Source organism: Meriones unguiculatus, chromosome 4 (assembly GCF_030254825.1).
Source record: "Meriones unguiculatus strain TT.TT164.6M chromosome 4, Bangor_MerUng_6.1, whole genome shotgun sequence".
NCBI lineage: Eukaryota > Metazoa > Chordata > Mammalia > Rodentia > Muridae > Meriones > Meriones unguiculatus.
Genome location: NC_083352.1, coordinates 98,064,874 through 98,085,725, shown reverse-complemented (window position 1 = coordinate 98,085,725; position 20,852 = coordinate 98,064,874). Strand labels below are relative to the sequence as shown.

Here is a 20,852-nt window from a genome sequence, read left to right as displayed (position 1 = left end):
GGTAAAGCAAAGGCAGCCCGCGTCGCCTCCCCCTCCCAGGAAGGGGGCAGACGCTGCAGGGCGGTGTCACCAGGAACAGCCCTTCGCCCCCAGCCGCCACCCCATGACACACCAGGCCCAACACACGGAGACAGGTGTGGGGCGGCAGTGTGGGAGGGCACTGTCCCTCCACTCTCGAGAACCTTAGGTTACGCAAGCCGTGACCTTGGGGCAGAGCGAGTGTAGAATTACTAGTCGAAATGAGACGTGACCTCAGCGGTCAGGAAGCCTAGCGTTTGGGGACAGGCAGGCCCTTCCTGGCGCTGTCCTGCTGGGAAGACGAGAGAGTCCACGTCCAGGGCGGCTGTTTCAGAACAAACACCCTTCTGACTGGAAATGCTAGGAGGCAGGCCGTGGGAATCAGGACTCCTCACGTGATCACAAAAAAAAGGAGCCACAGAAAGAGACCTCGTTCACACACCAACTCCCTCCATCAACAGAGCTCAGGGGCCAGGGAAGAAGAGTGTGTGTGTGTGAGTGTGAGCCTGCGTGTGTACGTGTGTATGTGTATCCGTGTCTGTGTATATGCATGCCTGTGTGTGTATGTATATATGAGTATGTACATGCTTGCACGTGTACCTGTGTGTGTCTATGTGTGCCTGTGTGTACGTTTGTTTCTGTATATGTGTATGTGTGTATGAGTGTATGTGTATGGCTGTGTGTGTATGTATGTGTATATGTATTTGTGTGTTATACTCCCTCTTTGTTTTAAATCATCAGGACACATGATGCAAGGGGCGGATTTACAGAACCCCTCTCCTAACAGCACTGATTTAAGTACAAATCTTTATTTAAAAACAAAACAGAAACACAACTTATTCTTTTTTGTTTGCTTGTTTGTTTGTTTTCAAGACAGGGTTCCTCTGTGTAGCCTTGGCTGTCCCAGACTCTCTTTGTAGACCAGGCTAGCCTCGAACTCACAGAGATCCGCTTGCCTCTTCCTCCCTGAGTGCTGGGATTACAGGCGTGCGTCCCCGTGTCCAGCCCACAACTGATTCTTTTGTCTAGTCAAAACCCCAAATCACCCGTATTTCCAGAAGCTTCATGTGAGCGGTGGAGAGGGTGCAGTCAGAACTGTGCATCTAGATGTGACCCACAGACCAGTCCTTCCCCGGAATGACTGACACCGGCCTAGAGGGTAGTGAGTTCCCCAGCAACCACACCCAGGGGCAGCCTGCATCCCATCAATTCTGTTTTCTGTTGTGTATATATCCCTGTATGTGTGTATGTGTGAGAGACAGAGAGACAGAGACAGACCGAGACACAGAGAGAAGAGAGACAGAGAGACAGATTTACCCCTCACGCTGAGATCTGAGGCCTTGTACTTTCTAGGCCAGTGTTCTACCACTGAGCTAAATACCAACCCCTGCTCCTGCCAATTCCAAAATAAGAAAAGGGAAGCAAAGCAAGACAACCCTGAAACCTTATTCTAGTGAAGAATGCTGCTCGTTCTGTTATATCCACAGTGAGGAAGGGGAAGGAAAGTTCGCCATGTGGCAAAAGCCCAGGCTGCACGGACGTTGTAAGTGGAAGGCTTGCGTTGACACTGTTATTTTTGGTAAGGGGTCAATCAATTCCAACCTAAAATAGCCCTTCTTACGCACACAGACGCGCTTTTGCACAAACATGAGAAAAGAAAGTGAAGATCCCAACTGCTATTATGAGGGAGCATGGGAGCCCGGCTTTGAATCCGCAGAGCTGTGTGACGGACATCTGTACTGTGCACCCTTGGGGAGGGTGTTCCAGAACAAAGCATTTTCTCACGACATTAGGGCAGAGGAAGTTTCCATTAAAAAAAAAAAAAAAAGAAAAGAAAAAGAAAGCAGAGAAGTATGGTACTCACGTGTATGTTTAACTCCACATTCTTCCACTGACAGAATCTGGTGAATTTATCGCTAAGAGAGAACATAGCAAGTTACTGAAGAGTTCCATAAGCCCTTAGCTGGAGCTCCAGAAGAGCCCCTCGGGATGGGCCGTGTCGCCTCTCACACAAGGGGACGTTCGCAAACATCACAACTGACACGCCTCCAGGGCAGCTCAGGAAAATCTTGGAAGAGGGGCCAGAAAGACTGGAAGAGCCAGAGGACCAGCGTAGGACGAGGAGGCCGTGCCCGTGAACGCTCAGCAGTGCTGCCCGAACCAAGATCAGCACACAGTGACAATACAGCTGACCTGCCAACGGGGTCAGGGGGCGTTTCTCGTGGACCCTCCCCGAAGTAAAGATTAGTGTGTTTCAAGGGTGAGTGTCCACATAGGTGCAAACCTAAGTGATCAGCCCTGCACACATGTACATGTGAGTACTAAATGGACTCAGGCTAGATAGATAGATAGATAGATAGATAGATAGATAGATAGATAGATAACATTTTTCCACTCAGCATTCATGGCTTCATTTCAGTGGTTAAATGAAAGTCTCAGTGTCTCTGTCCAATTGTCACATGCCACAAGTATAATTTGATTTAATAATGTATTGCTGTAAACTAATGCATCAAAGGTACCACTTTGAGATCAGGGTGACTCACGCTGCAATTTTCTTTGCCTTTCTTTCCACCAAGGCCTGTGAGACAGGGCTTCTTTAGTATACAAGGGGCAGTTCAGTTTGGAGGCGTCTCGCTTCTCGGGTTTGGTAGCTACAGATGGCCCGTGACTGCTGTTTTAGACCTTCTGTTCTAAGCAACCAGAAGGGTGCCCAATGTACACAAATAATTCTAAGAGCGGCAAACAGAGCCTGTGACCACCGCGTGCCCAATCCACACGCCTCATCGATTCCTTTCTACGGCTCTGTGAACCGGGGTGTCCTGACCCCATTTTATGACCACCGGGACCAGGGCCATCCAATGAAATTGGGCAAAGGTCGTATGTGGCTGAGCGTGTGGACCCAGACCAACAGGCCCCCAAGCTTCTCAAAGACCTGTCGGGTGCGGCAGAGAGGCCCTCATGCTGGCACCACAGACGCCTTCCCCATTGCCTGCCAAGTGCTGCCTTTATTCATACGTCTCTTCTAAACACAGACACTACTAAGTTTTGCTTCTTCACTGATGGGGAGGGTGTTTATGTGGTGGTGTTATTACTGAGAGGAAATGCAGAGTGTCTGCTGGGCTATCGAAGGGTGCAGTAGAATGTCTGACAGGTATAGGGCCTGGGGTCCAATCCCTAGAGCTAGGATGGAGAAAGGGGAGAGAAAGCAAGGAAGGAGAGGCGGAGGGATGAGGAGGACCTGAAGTGAGAGCTGCATCTCACCTAGCCCCTGACTGGTTCCTCACAAAGTCACAGAATTCACGGTTCTGTGAATGAAGTGGGGAGGAGGTTCTTATGAAGTCACAGGTACCAGCATCCCAGGAGAAAGCTTAAGATGCCAGCTGCCACAGCGCCCCAGGGATCACTAAGCGCACCATGAATGAAAGGCTTCCGATGCCAATGGCCCAAATCCCAGCGGCCCTGGCCAGCACACAGCAACTTTCCCCTTGAACATGAAATGGCCTTTAGAGAGACTCCCGCTGGTCCTCCTCACATCGTACGGGGCTAAGTTTAAAGTCACTCACGCTTCAGCCATGTTACGGCTTCCTGCAGAAGCATCAGCCTTCTCAGAGGCCGGGTGTGACAGGATCTGACACGTTTACAACCCACCTTAGCAATCTGGCCAGCTCAGGGGCCCTGCACCCTTTGCCTACTATGCGTGAACTTGCTGTGACAAATTCCTCTTTAGAGGACACAGCTGTCCCCTGGGCGTGCAATGGGGTCTGTGCAGCAGGGTCACCTGGGCACAGTTCCTCGTTAACACCTGGGACAGAGGGCAAATCTCTAGGGCAGCCAGGGCCCAAGGACCTCAGGAGGTCCAGAGCGTGAAGAGGTGAAACCCGGATGGGGGAGGGGCTCCGGCCCACCTGCTGCCACTCCCGTAGTCACTGGCTGTGCTGCCCAACACGAGAGGTTCATGGAGTCGGCTGGGCGCCCAGCACCAGGCTCCTGTGGTCTCTCCCTCCTCCCAACGGATGGCAGAGTGCACAGAAAATCCCTCAGGTCCCTCAGCGCACCCACCCGCCTGCCTTCACTCACACTCACAACGTGGTGTGCTTTTTTTACTTTTTCTAATTTCACAATGCACTGGCATAAAACAAACTAAAATGCTAAAAATCAGAAAGTTGACTCTGAAGGCAATTTATTCACCTGAAACTAGAACTGCTTTAAAATGTGTTTAGGCATGATGGTGCATGCACGTGTTCACGTGTGTGTGGGGGGGTGTGGGTGTGGGTGTGTGTTGCTTACAATCAAAGTCACAACCCTGGCACCCCATGATGAGGGATCACCAACACTTGAGGTAAGGACAGACCAGGCCCAAGGCTGGCCAAAGAGCAAGCGAAACCTGGTCACACAGGAGAAAGATGGTCTCAGGACAGGAGAAGCAGATTTGGGAAATCGAGGTAATGGGGCTGGCCCAGAATGAGGCCTCAGCTCCACTCCCAGCCTGCATTCCTTCACTGAACCTCCTCCCAGAAGTTTCTGCCGGTGCCAGGGTCAGAGGTCTAGGATCACAGCACATGGACATCTGCCCACAAGCTACTGAGCACACACCGGAACAAATTATCTCTTGATTCTAGTAGAATGAAAACACACAGTGGACTGTCCCTCCCGGAGGCTCGGAGCCCTGGAGACCGACAGGGAGGCGCACGCATAGACAGCTCAGGGGTCGCTGACCAGCTTCGGAGTGGCACACGACACACTGCTCTGTAGCTTGTTATGTGGGCAGAGGATGCCTGTGGGCACACCCCCCATCCTTTCCCAGGCTTCCCCGCTTTTTGAGACACGCCTCGAGATCCTAAGGTGGGAATCAGACAAAACACAGCCACCATGCTAAACAGACCCCAGAACTGCAACATAAAACATTCAAGGAGGCAGAAGGCTCAACAGGCTGTGGCCACTAAGGGCCCTTGGCGGCACACACCGGAAGAGCGCCACACACCCCACACACACCCAGCCGCATACCTTTCTATGAACTTTTGGAAAATCTCCCCTCGAAGGCTTTCACAGATTTCTTCTATGTACGGCTGGAAGGGATGAAGAGGAAAGGACATCGTGTAAGTGAGACCGAACCAGAGGATGGGCACGCGCTGCTGGACTTGGGTCTGGGGGTGGCCACCATGCTTCCCGTGGGCTGCCGTCCCTGCGCTTGTCCGTCTTGCTGTCCCTCTCATCATAAGGTGCCAGGCTCATCTCGGGGTTACTATCTCAGCAACCTCCCGCCACGGTCCACGCTGCCAGGGATGGCTCTTCATGACCTGCACACACCTCCTCGGCGATCAAGTTGGCTTCGTGAGCCACATAAAGGGCCCCGGCCCTTAGCTATGTGACCCTCAGTCACCATCTTGGAATTATGACTAACTTCTGAAAAAGTGTATGTGGGGGGGGGGTGTCACATGTTTTTATCTGATACTAGGCCCTATGAGTCACTTTCCCAGCATGCCTTGCTATGAGCCTTTTCCAGGTGGATTGAGTTTTGAAGACTGGAAGCTGATAAAGCCACAGTTAATCGTCCTAATTGGCCATGTTATTAATGTTATACCTCTTGGACTCCGAGCTAGAGGTACTCAAGAGAAGGGAAAGGAGGCTGTGGGTTGGAGCTTGTGTGGTCAGGGGCTCTAACAGGGACCCTGGGGAGGCTCCAGGTCCCTCACATGGGATCAACCACTATCTGCCTCAGCTCTGCCCCATGGTTCTGAACAAGCAGCCTCGCTTTCTGGTCCACACACTCCAGCTGAGAACAAGAGGCTGGTGGCTGGCCATGCTTCAGAGTTCACCAGAGTACATTAGATCTTCGGGGGGAAATATCTTGCTAGGCTTGAGGTGTTGAGTAACAGGGAAATAAACAGAGGACGTCAGGGAAGGGCGTCTGCAGAGGCACCAGTGCCCTGGCAGCAGAGGGCTCCGGTGAGACTCAGCAGGGAGGTGCCCGTCTTCCTCAAACAGACGTTCTCCGAGGGGAACAGGGGTGCTCGTCCGCAGTCTGTGTTTCTGCTGCACCGAACGCTCCACTCTTCCTGTTAATCGGGGCGCAGACTCCTTAGCTACCACCTGGCCGCACAGCACACCTGCACCGGCAGCTCCTGACAGGAGCCAGAATCGCCACGGAGACAGACCTCCCAGCAGTTCTGTGACAGAAGAGCCACCGCAATGCCGGGAACACCGTCGCCTGAGCAGCTGCTCCTGTCCCTCTCTGCTTCCTGACTGTGGACCCCTTCCCCACCACGATGGCCATGTCCCCGAGGACCGTGAGCCCCAGCGATCACGCCTATCCTTAGGTGGCTTTTGTCCAAGCCACCATGGAACCACTCCACACACCAGCAAAGGAAGACGAAACCAGCGTTCAGCAGCAGAGGTGATGAAAGGGGACGCTCACTTGGGATAAACAGCAACAGAATGGATGAAATTTAAGAATACTGCCAACAGAGCACAGGGCCTAGCCCCTTTCATTCACCCACCAGCCGGGCCCCTCACCCAGCCTGAGCTTCACCAGTGTATGTCACTGTAAATAACCTGGTAATCCAACAAAGGACGGATTAATTCACTTCACTTTTGAAAACGAATCAACTGACGTGATTCCTTCATTTCTTATCATTCACAAAGCTAGGCTACCTACCCGGGACTCTGTCCCTACCACCATGGCCACCTATACGGAGAAACCTACACTGGAAAAAGCTCTGAGGAGAAGCTGTCGGCCTAAACAGCAGCAAATGTACACAGGCCTGTCGGCGGAGAGGCTGGTTTTCCTAGTCTCGGTTTAAACCTTTGTCGTGTTCGGTTATAGAGGCAACCAAATGGCATGCAACCCTCAGGGCCCTCAGAGCATTGCCCCTAACTCTGGGACGTAAATCTCACTCAATCCAGAGGATAAGCACCAAGAGCCACATCACCGCCCCCTTATCAGATGCCGACTGCCAAACAGAGGAAGGCTCGCCTCTGTCTTAGCTCAACGGATTTTCAGAGCGTGCATGCTGTTAAAGAACGCTACAGCGGCCCCTTTCCAGGAATGTCCGTGAGGCCTGTCGGCTCTGCATCAGGTCCCAGCCAGGGGACCAGTGTGCTCTGAGCAGACAGCTATACACATCCGTGTGTCTGACGAGCTGGGAAAATGTTACCAGAGTCTGATAGGGTGGCGGGTCAGGGCGTCTTGTTTGGAAGCCATCTCAGCTTACCTGAAAAAGAGTAGCTGTCACCTGTTTCTTGGAGAGATGGCGCTGGACATGTTCCACAGCTTGCTTGGAGAATTGCTTAAAAAAGAAAAGAAAAAGGAAGAAAGAAGACAGCAATTTTTTTTTTTTTTTTTAAATAAGGAGGTGACATATCCACAATTCACACATTACAACAGACGGTTTGGTTTGACACACTGATCCCGAAAGAGGAACCTGTGGTCTCTCTGGAGACAATCCAAGCACATACTGTCCTCTGGGTATATAGGCTCCTGTCTTGGGTGCCCAGAATAGAACCCTCAGCAGGTCAAGATTACCATGGCAGCAAAGTCTGAGGAACCCTACAGTCACTGCTTGATGACACACCTAACCCCTTCTTTCCTCAATGACCCTTCTACAGATGTAAGTTATCTGCTATGTCAGAGAAAATGGATGCAGGAGCATGGACCTAGGAATTCAGCACAAGGATTGCAAGCCAGGACACAGAGGCAGACATCTCTGGAGGTCTCACTGCAGCCCCAGCAGAGGGCAGCTGGGGCAAACCGGAAGGAACTTCCATTGATGTGGGTTGCAAACTGTATCTTCCAGAAACCTTTCAGCGTAGTCTCCTTCATTCAAAGTAGTTCCCACTGGTTAATAAGATTCCTACATCTCTTACAGTTCACAGAAAACATGAACACATCCTTCCCATCCGAGACACTGTCCTCATTACCATGGCCACCTTTACTGACAACCCAGGCTGGAAAGGTCCCCAGGGGAGAAGCCGGTTAGTGTAAACAGCAGCAAACACACACAGAACGGAGAGGCCAGCTTTACCAGTCTTGGGTTACGCCTTTCTACTGTTCAGGATGGAAACAGTGAAGCATTATGGGATGCCCAGGGTTCTCAGGGCATCACCTCTAACTCTTGAACACAAATCTCCCCTAATCCGGAGGATAATCACAAGTCCTTTGAATAAAACCCACCACCCTGCCAAAGTCCCCCTAGGGGCTGAACTGAGGAAAGCAAAGTTCACACAGGCTCCGTGGGGGCCATGTGTCCTCCAGGCACAGGCTGGGCTCAGGCATGCCCAGCCAAGGCACAGAGCTGGGAGCATCTGCCTGGCTGCAATTCCCTCTACAGCACAGTGAAGCCACAGGAGCTTTGAGGGAGGCCAGATGGTGCCACAGCCACTCAGACATCACTGAGGACTGTAACCACACCCTAAGCTCTAAGGCACATGGGGCGGGGGGCATCCAGTCAGCCTTCCTGGCATGGTGTAATGCTGTGCCTTTGGGTTGTCACACACGGGAGCCTCTGGCCACACTTGACACACAGCTCATGGAGAGCCCACAAGTGACTTCACCTAACTTTGATTGCTTTAAATAAGCTCAAGTAGTTACACGTGGCTAGTGGCCACAGGCCCAGACAGAGCAGGCAGAAGACTGTGTGCCCTTGGAAAAAGGGCCTGCATTGGTACAGAGGCGTCTGCGTGGCAATTTCTGCTTTGCTAATTCATCCACTTACTTCTAGGTCACTTCCTGAGAACCTAGTTTATCCCAATTAGATTGTTTATCTGACTTCTGAGGAAGACAATAATTTCTACCATTACTTAACTATTCATGAATAAAATTAACTTAACCATTAATGAATAAAATTAGCATAATAATTATAATCCTGATTAACTCCAAGACATCATTGAAGATTTACATTAATCAAATTCTGATTCACCTAATTGTTAAAGTATAGCTACATTAAAGCCAATAAGGCAGGGCTAGGGACAAGGCTTGGTGGTATTTGCCTAGTAAGCATAAGGCCCTGGGTTCAAGTCTAGACTCCTAAATGATACAGAGACACTAATCATTATCTCATCATCATTATCATCCTCATCACCATCTTCATCACCACTACCATCATCATTACCATCCTCATCACCACCACCATCATCATCACCATCATCACCATCCTCATCACCACCACCATCATCACCATCATCACCATCCTCATCACCATCACCACCACCACCACCATCATCATCACCATCCTCATCACCACCCACCATCATCACCTGCACCACCACCACCACCACCACCATCACCAGCATCATCACCACCACCATCATCATTACGGGCAGCATGACCCCCATATGGTACTGCCTGGGGATCAGGGTGGGGCACTCACGTGCGTGCAGGACAGGAGCTCCCTCATGATGTAGGCATCGTACATCTGCCGGCTCCGGCGCAGCCGGTCCTCTTCGTTGTCCAGTTTCTCGTATTCTTTTATCTAGATTTCCAGAGGTTGTCAACATTAGCTCAGGGCTTCCTAGAAACCAGCTTTATTTAGGACCACAGCTGACCCAGGCACGAACCCTTCCCCCACGAGATAAAACAAATTACTGAGGAGGCAATTCCCCTAAAACTGACTGCTTTGCGTGAGGGGATAATGAGGTGGCAGCAAGTCAGACCTGGCTAGAAAGACAAATGGCTTTCCCTTCATGAGGACCCTGAGCATTTTAATGCATGGACTTCTGAGCTAGGGATGGGTTTTTCCCGGCTGAAAACCAACCACAAAGCAGCTGCCCAGACACCATGGCAAGGCCACCAAAGTCAGGCACTGTGCATCCAAGCCATCAGAAAGGAAAGGAGTGGGCCTTGGCTGATTCCTCTGATTGTATTTTGGTCTTGGAATAGTCAGGGGTTAACGCCCAGAAGGCCTGGATGCTAGAACAGATGCAGCCCAACCAGAGGCCAGAGTTGGTCCCTTGGCATGCAGCAACCTCCAGCTATAGCGCACTATCCCGGAACTAATCTCCCGAACGCAGCCGTAAAGGGATGCGAGCGCAGGGACCCACAGGGCAGAATGGCATCTGGTGAGTCAGATGCTCATCCCCTGGAAGTTTCCATGATTTCTCTCCTGCAGCCACACACAGACAGTCCTGGCTTCGTGAAACAAATGAGGCACAACACTGTGTCCGTGCTCCGGGACCCACATGTGATTAACCACATGTGAACATAGACAGTACAGACGGAGCGCAGGACCTGGCGCTGAAACCCACACCTCACTTTCTCTCAGAAGGCTTGCCAATGAAAGAGCAGACAGTCAGCCGTGCATCAGCTGGCCGAAGGACTTCCTGAGCGCACACTCAGGTGAGTGCGTCCACATTTGAGGTGACCCGTCTCCATGCTGAGGAACGGAGGTGACAGTGTGCCCCCAGCGTGCAGTCGCTCTCTGCTTGGCCACACATGACCGAACATGTCTCTGCCCCAGCCGCACCTTTCTGGGAACTAAGTTTTCACCTCCAGGGCTTTGCCCCAACTCCTCTCAGTCTCCCACTGTCTTCAGAGCCCTGGACTCTCTGTAAGGCTTTTTGGCCCCTAGCCGTACAGGCCTTCTGGAAAACTATCAAGCCCCGAGACACCAGCAGCAACCACTGCACCTTTGACCTTTCCCTCTGAGTATCTACAAAGCCTGTCCACTTGAGTTCCTCGAAAGGAGCCCTGTCTATTTGCAACGGATCACAGCCACCACGTCCCATCCTTGTTTGCTTTGTCACAAAGCCAAGCTCAAATGAGGGTCAGCGGTGACTCCACCCTTTGCCTACATGATGCACCTTCGTGTCTAGCCCATTAGTCCTTCACACTTGTGCTTCATTATAACTTCATCCCAAACCCAGACAACAGGCTTAGGGCAGAATGGTCCTCCCAAGACCGTGGCTGTCAATCATGAAAGCATGATTACAGAGGCAATGGAGAGTAACCTAACAGGCATGAATAATGGAGAAGGGACAAAATCCCACATAGATATTCTCTCAAATGTGCTGGGCACCTGATGACATATGGGCATCTGGGCATGGCCAACAACCTCAGTGGCCCAGAGTGCAGAGGTGCTGGACAAGGCCCAGAGATGGCTCATCACAGGGGCATGGGAGAGCCCGCTTCGGCTTCTGCTGACGCCAAACACCCCACACCCTCTGCGGGGTTGGGGGGTGGGGTTACGGCATCTTCGATTGTCAATCCCACTGGTGTACGTATGTGCTTTTGCTGTTCACCTGAGAAGATGGGCCCGCACAGGGAAATGCAGGCCACAGGTGAGATCCAGTCCAAACAGGGCAGGGTTGGAATTAGGAGGCAAGGACTGAACATCAGCAATTACGAGTCATCGTAACAGAGCACACCTGTGTGATGAAGGAAGCTGACAGGTGGCGGCAGAAGAAAACGACCACGGTGCTTAATATTCCTGTCAACGTGCCAGGGCCTAGAGTCACCCCGGAAGGGGAAGATAGGGACGCTGAGGAATTCTCTACAGCCGTGGCCTGTGGGCAAGTCTGGGGAACATTGCCTTGATTGTTAATGGATGTGATGTGAAAAGGCTCCACCCACTGTAGGCAGCACCGTTCCCTAGGTGAAGAAGGAGGGTCCTGGACAGCTCCAGAGGAGAAAGCTAGCCTAGAGCAAGCCAGCCAGGGACAGAGTCACCAGGTTCTTTCTGCTCTTGACTGTGTCACAGCCTTCCTCAAACTCCTGCCCTGACTTCACTGACAGACTGCAATCCGGGATTTTAAGCAGAATAATCCCTTCCTCCCCTCAGTTTCTTGTCACAGCAAAAGAAATGAAAACAGAACCTCAGGGAAAAAAAACTGGAAATGTCAAAAGTGAAAATATAGGATCTGAAATAAACTGTTCTGGGAATGGATGGGAGAGCAGGCTGCAGAAGCGGAGAAAAAGGGGCTGTGGGTTTGGAGACAGACCAAAGACATATCCAATTTCTAAAAGAGAAAGGGAAAATACTGAAAAGGAAAAAAAAAAACTGAGCACAACGTTGGGGCCAACAAGATGATCCGTCTATCATGAAAAATGGCCAGAATCCAGGAAGAGAGGCTAGCATATACTCTAAAACAATAACCATCCTAATTGCTTCAGGTTTGGTTAAAGATGCAAATATACAGGCTGGGCAATATCAGAAAACTCTGCAAAAAATGAACATGAATCTACAACCACTCATTGGAAAGCAGATGTTTCCAGAATGGAGGTGAATAGCGACTCTTTCCCTGCAAACAAACACTGTAAGTACGCAAGCCTGAAAGAGACGATCACAGAACCATAGGGAGGCGTGACCGTGGCCACAGCACAGGCAGAAAGAAGCCAGTTTGGGACAAAGAAGGGTTCAGATGACAGACAGGGCACTTCACACATCGACAGACCAATGATATGTGTGAGCCTGACCACAGAGCTTCAAAGTCCAGGGAGAAGAGCGCCAACAGAAATCACAAAGGGATTCCATGGTCTGAGTGGGAGATTCTAACATCATCTCACGCCAGGTGACAGAGAGTCGGGATGAAGAGCATTCAACACCTGGCAGAGGCTCACAGATCAGCCCTGCTGTAAACTTCCCCACACTAGAATCTGTAGCTGTGTCTGTGGTTTAACTCTCCCGTCCTCCCTCTCCCCTCACTTCCATGCTGCCCTATTCAATTTCAGTTCCTCCTGTGCCAAGCTCCGTCCACCATGGTAGCTGTGTGGCCTCCAGTGAGCTCCCAACATCACCTCCAAAGGACCAGTCTTCTTGTCATCTGTGTTCTTGAAATGCCATCTTGCTGAGATGACCTTGAACTCACCCACGGAGAGTTGCCACCAACCCACAATGCACCCGGTTCTGAGCCACCCTGAACAGTTGTGCGTTTGCCGTGGACAGGTCGCTCCCACTAGGGTCTCCCTGGCTTACACCTTTGGCTCCCAGGAGGTCTGCATTCCTTAACTCCCCTAAGGCTTAGTTAGATTGCGGTGGACCTTCCAGAAACTTCTACACTAACCCCCCCCCAGCCCCCTCCAACCTCCAACATCACCCAGTGTCTTAGAGAAAGCAGGTGTATTGTGGGAGCCCCGGACCCACAGAGTCTCCACTCTGCTCCTCCAGGATAGCCTGGAAACCCCATGTTAGCTTCTTTTTCAAACCCAGCAGCCCCCAGACTCAGCTCTCACGGACAAAACCAACATCTACAGATGGCCAAGAGCCAGGTGCCACCCGTGACCTCCAAATGACTCTGGAGCCTTCGGAAGAGCTGCACTCTTCCTCAATTGCACTCCAAAGCCTCTAGGGCAGTGCTTCTCAACCTTCCTAATGCTGGGACCCTTTAGGACAATTCTTCACATTGTGGTGACACCCTCCATCCCCACCATTAAAAAATTATTCTGCTGCTACTTCAGTAACTAATTTTGATACTATTATGCGCCATAATGCAAATATCTGGCATGCAGGATAGCTGATGTGGGACCCCTGTGAAAGGGTTGTTTGACCCCAAAGGGATTGCTACCCACTGATCTAGAGCTTGAGGTGAACATTAGCCCTGGCTCATGGGCGTGGCCATCACTGCTAATCAACTTCCGAATTACGTAAGGTATTTAAGGTTTCTCCAGTGCTCAGCGGAACACACTCTGGAAAGGAGTTGCACAAGACAGCTGACTCTTACCTCTTCATAAAACTTCACCTGTGGCACTGCTTCGTCGATTTCATTCAGACAGAAGTCCTTAAAAAGCAAGAAGCCTAAAGGGAAAGAAGGAAAAACTTCAGGCTAGGAAAGGAGGCAGTTGTGTCCCACAGGGCTTCTTTGAAATAACGTGTTTGTAGCTCAGCATCTTCTGCCCCTACTTTAGAAGAAAAATGTCGAGGAAGAGGACAAGGACCCCTTGATGGGATGGACCCCAGATGATATAACGCACCCACATCTGTCTTGGCATTTCTTCTCTGCTTGTGGCCCCTCCCATTGCATAAACGAACATCTGTCACCACCCATGAGGACCCAGGTCACTATAGCATGCAGCGGTCAAAGAGGGCAGAGACAACGGAACACGGAGGGTTCCTGTGACCACCACAGGATACCTGTGGAAACAGGACTGGACGCCTGAAGCTGGTGGAGTTTACAAGGCCCTTCTAACCCCTTCCCTCCAGCCTCGCTCACTACCTCACATCACAGCAAACAAGCTGCCCACTCTCAGGGAATCCTTTGCTCAGGACACCAGGACCAACTGAAGCAAGTCAAACTCATGCCCAACTCCCCACCCCCCACCCCCACGCAAACACATTCAGTTCCAAGACTCTCTATTCCCTCTGATGTTCTGAGGGCCACCTTCGCTCTGAGGTCTGTCCTGGGTGAGACACGTACCATGGTAGAGTCCACATGGGAGTGTGTGTCCCTGTCTGTGCGTGACTGCTCAAAGGTCAGCACGCAGAAGGGTGTGCGCACGCGTGCGGGCCAGGTGTCCTTGCTGGTGTCTCCCGGTGAACTCGGGAATCTGCCTGTCTCTGCAGCCCAAAGGCAGAGGTGAGGGCAAACAACACGTGTTTTTTTCAGGTGGGTGCTGGGCGGCCAAGCTGAGACCCTCAAGCTTCCTCCCTAAGCCTTATCTCACTCAACTGCACTGAGCACCTCCAGCCCAGGAGAGAGAATCCCTTCCCATAGGCTTTCCCAAGAGGCCTCCAGGGAGACGCCTGCCGCTCTAATTTCACAGCTCTGAAGTCTCCCGTCCTTCGCAAGCTTCCGGCAGAAGCCTCACAGTCAAGCCTGACCCAGCCAATCACACTGAGGGTAGAGACGGAGGAACCAGAAAATTCCAGCAAATTGGGGACATGAAGACGCTTGGCCAGTAAAGAGAGGCAACCGCCTTCCAAGCCATAAGAGAGTATTAGACCCCCTGGAGCTGGAGTTGGACATGGATCCGGATGCCCCTAGCCTCTAAAAGAGCTGTGAGCACTCTTAAACGCCAAGCCCCTGAGCTGGCTGCCAGATGAAACTCTTTTAAGTTAATTTTAAAAATAGAAACACCCCAATAAAAGAGTGGGTAAACTGTCTGGGCATGAAGGCTGAACCCTCTGGGTACAGGCACACAGAAGAGCAAGTGGCCAGGCTCAGGACCAACTAGCTGTAATAAAGACACCGTCCATATTTTAGGTACGAGTCTGCGCGGACACCAAGCAAATATCTCTGCTCTCCTCCCTGTCTTATCCTCTTACCAGATGGACCAACTTCCCCTTAGTGAGCGAGCACCGGTAACTCCGAGCATCACCCCTTACGTGGGATGTGATTTTCAGCATAGAGGGGAAGGTAGTTACCATTTCCCCAGGTCTTTGCACCCTGGTGGAAAAACAGTCCTTGCATTTTCAGCTGTACAGGGTGCCTGGATGTGAGGAGAGAGGAACCAAAGGCAGGTGTGGCAGCCGACACCCACCTGAAGCAGAGGATTGAGTGTGAGCCACACAGAGTGGCAGAGAAAGACTGTACCGAGGTGCCCCTTCCTTCTATGACATGGAGTGTGTGTGTGTGTGTGTGTGTGTGTGTGTGTGTGTGTGTGTGTTAATGTGTCATGGGTAATTCACAGACCAGCCCTCCTGTGTACCTCCAAAATGGAAGTGCCAATGCTGAAATGCTAGACCTGCCTGGGCTTTACAGTAGATTCCAGGCTAGTCTGGGCTACAGTGTGAGACTATGTCTTCAATTTTAAAAAAAGACAACAAAATAGGAGAGGTAGGTAAAATGAAAACATAATTTAAGGATATGTAATTCCCAGGAGGAGACATTCTGTTATGCTGGAGAAATGACCAAACGCTTGCCTCTGACAATTAAAAGTTGACTGTGGCCAATAACAGACACAAATGCTCTCAGTGAGGCTTCCCAATATGCACCTCTTTCATAATGCGCAATTTCCCAACCACTCAAAATTGCCGAGTTTGGCACTAAAGAAAAAAAAAACAAAAACAAACTTCGAGTACATTATATCCTTGAGCAAACATAAAAGGATGGAAATGCTAATATGATTTACCTGGAGAGCATTCCTAAGATCCAATGCAATTAGCCCAACACCGAGAGGGCAAGAGCCACCACAGGCAGCCAAGATCTCACGCGCAGAGAGTTCCCTGACACGCCTTCAGGTGGCTGATTCCACATTTCTCCCCAGCGTCTTCAGGAACCATGGGGCGAGCCTGCGCCCTCAAGCCCTGCCCTGCTGTCTCCTCAGGCGCCTCAGACAAATGTCTTTGTGCCAGATCACACGAATTACCCTGAAACACTGCCTGTGTGCTGAGCCTGCCTCACTTGGGGGAGCAAGCTCACCAAACCAACATCACGTTCCCCTGGCATTTGTACATATTTCAGGTTTAAAAGTAAAACAAAACAAAACAAAAAGACTTTCTGGCTCAGAGGGTAAAGGAGCTTTCCACCCAGCTGACATCCCCAGGAGCCATGTGGTAGAAGGAGAGAAGTGACTCGCACAAGTTGTCCCCTGACCTTCACACACACACACACACACACACACACACACACACAATGTAACTTTAAAAAGGAAAGGGTCTTAGATCAATTTCCAGAGGCTTTTCAGCTGTAAGAGTCCATTGTTTTCTAAGTACAGCAGACTTAATTGAACGTTTTGGGATGAGTGCCCAGATATCAGCGGACCTAGGTAGGAACCACGATGTGCAGACCAGAGGACAATGGGACAAAAGCAAGCCGGCTGTGGGAATACACGGCAAGCGTGGAGCACCCAGACAGGCGAACGCCAGGAACTAGGTGACCCAAGAACAAAAATAGAATTATCCAAAGGGCAGACAGTGACCACTCACCGCAATCACGCCGTGTAGAACAAAGAGCCCCGGCAATAAAATCATCATCTGTACTGCGTTTTCCTACAAAGTGTCAAAGGTTAGAAAAGCTTCAGCTTCAACGTGGAGAATGTACAGCCTAAAACACCGTCTCGAACTAGCTGAGTCTGTCTAGAAACTGAGCTACTAAGCAATAAATAATACGCTCCACTGTGATGGGATGAGAGAAACTAGCTCAGTCAGTTTGCTTCGGCGCACAGCACCGCGGGGAAAGGCACGCAGTGGCACAGTTCACCTCAACAACATACGGCGCGGCATCAGGGACAAGTTTAACCACACACGTGTACGATCTCTAGGCTGAATGAAATCAAGAAAATACAAGTATGTGACGAGAAACACCACACCCGTGGACGGCAAGAATCAAGTCAGCCTTTGGCTCGGCGTGATCCCGGTGCAAGGCCCAGCGGGAGATTTGTAAGAAGTCAGTCAACACACTCTAACATGTATGTGAAAGAACGCAGGCAACCAAGGTAGAGGCTGGGGCGACCTGGGGACATATTCAACTCCAGCCCTCCACGCGGCGTGCAGAGGGCAGCACGTGGAAGGACGAAGCCAGGAGCTTTTAAAACAAGCCACAACTCAACGCAGAGAGAGGGCTCCCGAGGGACTCCTGACGGGACCTCAGACACTGTGCCAACTGCTCAGCCTGGACTACAGGGACCCCCCACGAGAGTCACAGCCGCACAGACCCCGGGAAGAACGCAATTCTTCAGATGATAGAAAGAACAAAGAAGAAGGGCCCTGCAGCTCTGAGGTTAGCCAAGGCCACTGACAGCCTACCCATCTGTACAAGAAAAACACGGCAGAGCACACTTGGGTGCACAGTACAGCTTGGGCTTGAAAGGTGCAAAAGAAGCCATGGATTTGGAGAAAAATGCCCGAAAGCCACGTGTCTGGAAAAGGCCTTGCATGTGGACTCCCCAAAGAACTCTGACAACTCCACTGTAAGCACACTTCAATTAAAAAAAAAAAAAATACTATGCTTGACTAAAAGAGCTTAACGCCTTCACCCCAAACACACGATGCTGGAGCCTGGAGCTACGTCCAGCATGGTCAGCCCTCAGAATGAGGGGTCAGACTCTCACTGTCCCTGGTATGGGATGATGCAGGGAGCCTTGAACAGTAAGTAGAGAAGGAAACTCACACATAAAAAATGCCCAGGGTTACCAAAACAGACACCTCCCGGCATGCCCTGCTGCTCCGGGCTGAGTCTGAATAACCCAGGCTGCCGGAGCTCAGCCGTGCCTCTCAGTTCCTCCCAGTTCTAGCAGGAACCAATAAAGATAATCAAAATGAGCACACAGCTGGCCGCCATCGCCTCCCCGAAGCGCTTCCACATCTTCAAAGTTTTCAAAATCCCAGTCCCGTGCACTTACCTGTTCATTTACGTCTGTGTGTGCGTGCATGTGTGGGTGCCTGCCTGCGTTCATGCCTGAGTGTCCACAACAAGCCTGTGGGGGTCGGAGGTCAACCTGCAGGAGTCAGTTCTCTCCTTCCAGTGAGCACTGAGGATATGACTCAGACTGTCAGGTTTGGCGGCAAGCACCTTTACCCACTGAGCCCTCTCGCTGGCCCCCTTGTTAAACTTGTTAAATCAGCACATAACTGGGCATGGTGGCCGGAGCTCTTGCATGCAGGCTTAACCCTTCCTAGAAAGAAGGCAGAGCGGGTGCACCGCCATTTTGGAATCCAGGGATCTGCTGGTCTCAGGGTGGCCATGCTTAACGCCAGTTGAAATCCAGGCCCTGGCTATTCCCGGAGAACCCAACACACTCTTAGGGTAGTTTGTTTACAAAATGGCATGAGTCTTGCGAACAAGAGGGCAAACGGCTGTGCATGAGGCGTACGGAAAATCCACGGGACGCCCTTAACTGGAAAATGAACCGAAGGGAACGAAAACAGGAGAGAATGCTAAAACACTGTGGCAGGGAAGGTGACCCAACCCTGCCAGGAGCTGGATTCCCTCCGGCTTCATACAGTGATCTTGTCACACACCGAATCGGCAGTGAAAGTCTCCAGCCACAGGGCAGGCCGGGCTCCTAGGTTACAATCCTTTCTTCACTAGTCTCAGCCCCAGGCTCCTTGTCTTAGGGTTTCTGTTGCTGTGAGAAACACCATGACTGAAAGCAACTCGCGGAGGAAATGGCTGACCACAGCTCACAGTGCCATTGTTGAAGGAGGTCAGGGCAGGAGCTCAAGCAGGGCAGGAACCTGGAGGCAGGAGCTGAAGCAGAGGCCATGGAGGGTGCTGCTCACTGGCTTGCTCCTCATGACTTGCTCAGCCTGCTTTCTTATAGAACACAGGACCACCAGACCATCAAAAATGGGCTTTGCCCCTGTGCTCCACACCAATCGTTTATAAAGAAAAGCCCTGCAGGCTTGCCTACAGGCGACTCTGATGGAAGCGCTTTCTCGGTGGACGTTTCCAAACGACTCAGCATCAAGATGTCAGAAAACTAACCATGGCATTCTTCTTTAGTTGTAGCGCAAAGGCTGACAACTAAACGGATTCTGAATGACTTATGAGGAAATGGAGACGCTCAAATAAACCATCAGACAAATAGCACCCCAAGACCTGTGTAGAAACATTCACCAACACTGGCTCTGTGGATGTCAGGCAGGAGGGTGTCACAGGCCGCATAGGCCCGGCATGTCCAGACTCAGCAAGAGGTAGCCAGGAGCAGCCAAGAGGCAAGATGTGTCCACTCTGTGCTCCGTGCTGACTCTGAATCCCACCTTCCCAGGGGCACTAGATTTCAAACAAGTTTTCTGACAATCAAAGAGAACCCCACATCTCATGTGTGTGTCATTCTAGATATATGACCTAGGAGCCCTCAGAGCTGTCATGCACTGACTAGAGAGAGACAGAAAGCCGACAGATGCCCGGATTTCAGGGACAGCCTGGCCTGGGGCAGAAGTGCTAAGGGCTCTCACAGCTTTCTTCTGACCCCCTGGGAGGATGCAGCCCCTCCACTCCCCAGTGTCATTTCCTGTCAGTCCTTCCGCTGCCTCCTAGACCTTGCCATCCTTGTGCTTTCCAGCTTACAGAGATGCTGCTATAAACATGAGAAAAGACACATGTCCCCCCAAGTACACACCTGCTTCGCCCACAAAGGGTAGTCTCCCCATCCTGCCAGCCCAGGCCAGCCTGGATCCAACAGACAGGCTCCGTCTGCCATATTTACAGACTGTATTTACCAAACATCCTGGCCTCCACACACTAAGACCTCGACATGCTCCTGTCTCATCTGCCAACTCTCCACAAGACATTCCTCAGCCATCTACCCTCCAACTTCAGTTGGCTGGCACTCGCTCTGCCTGCAGGACTTCAAGCAAGCCTTACCTGAAGCAGTGACCCCTGACTGACCCCTCACAGGCTCAGGGAGCTTTCCCTTTCCTCTAACCCACTGTACTGGGTTCTTAACCTCCCCAAGACAACATCCCAGGATTATGGAGTCACCCAGGACACATGCCTCCAGGACCACCTGTGAGAGGTTGTCTTGACTGAACTAACTAAGGTGGAAAACTTGCTCTAGGCGGCACCATTCCCTGGCTGGGGTCCTGGACTGTAGGAGTGGAGAAGCAGCCTGCATTCATCACTGCCAGCTTCCTGCTTGAGGGTGTGATGTGATCAGTTGCTTCCAGCTCCTGCTGCCTTGAGTGTCCTGCCAGGGTCTGCGGGCATGCACCACCACCCAGGGTTGGGGATCTTTATGGCAGCTGTGAAGAGCTATGCGAGTGCCCCTCACAGCAGCATGGCAGCCTGTCCCATAGGGCACCACGACAGAGGTGACTGTTGTGTGAGCCCTGGCCCAGTGTGGGCAATGCATGTGGTCTACCTCAGCTTCTTTCCACCTTTCTGGAGTGGTGGGGAGACCTCTCGTGTTTCCTTGTCCACATGGCATAGCCTTTGGGACTGACAGCTAGGGCCGTGTTCAGGCAGCCACCCCGCCTCATTGGGTAAGTAGCCCCATTTGCTTACGTTTGCCCATCACTAGGTCA

General features: G+C 51.4%; 1 protein-coding gene across 2 annotated transcripts in view; it reads right to left on the bottom strand.

Moving 5' to 3' along the window:
• The window catches only part of Grk3 (G protein-coupled receptor kinase 3), a 91,382-nt gene that overhangs the window by 37,856 nt on the left and 32,674 nt on the right, over nt 1-20,852 (bottom strand). For both annotated transcript variants that reach the window (XM_060382603.1, XM_021646322.2), the window contains exons 3-7: nt 13,669-13,742; nt 9,384-9,485; nt 7,230-7,304; nt 5,023-5,084; nt 1,883-1,934 (exon numbers count right to left, since the gene is read on the bottom strand). In XM_060382603.1, coding sequence (XP_060238586.1) covers nt 1,883-1,934; nt 5,023-5,084; nt 7,230-7,304; nt 9,384-9,485; nt 13,669-13,742 — 365 coding nt within the window. The remainder of the gene's footprint in view (nt 1-1,882; nt 1,935-5,022; nt 5,085-7,229; nt 7,305-9,383; nt 9,486-13,668; nt 13,743-20,852) is intronic.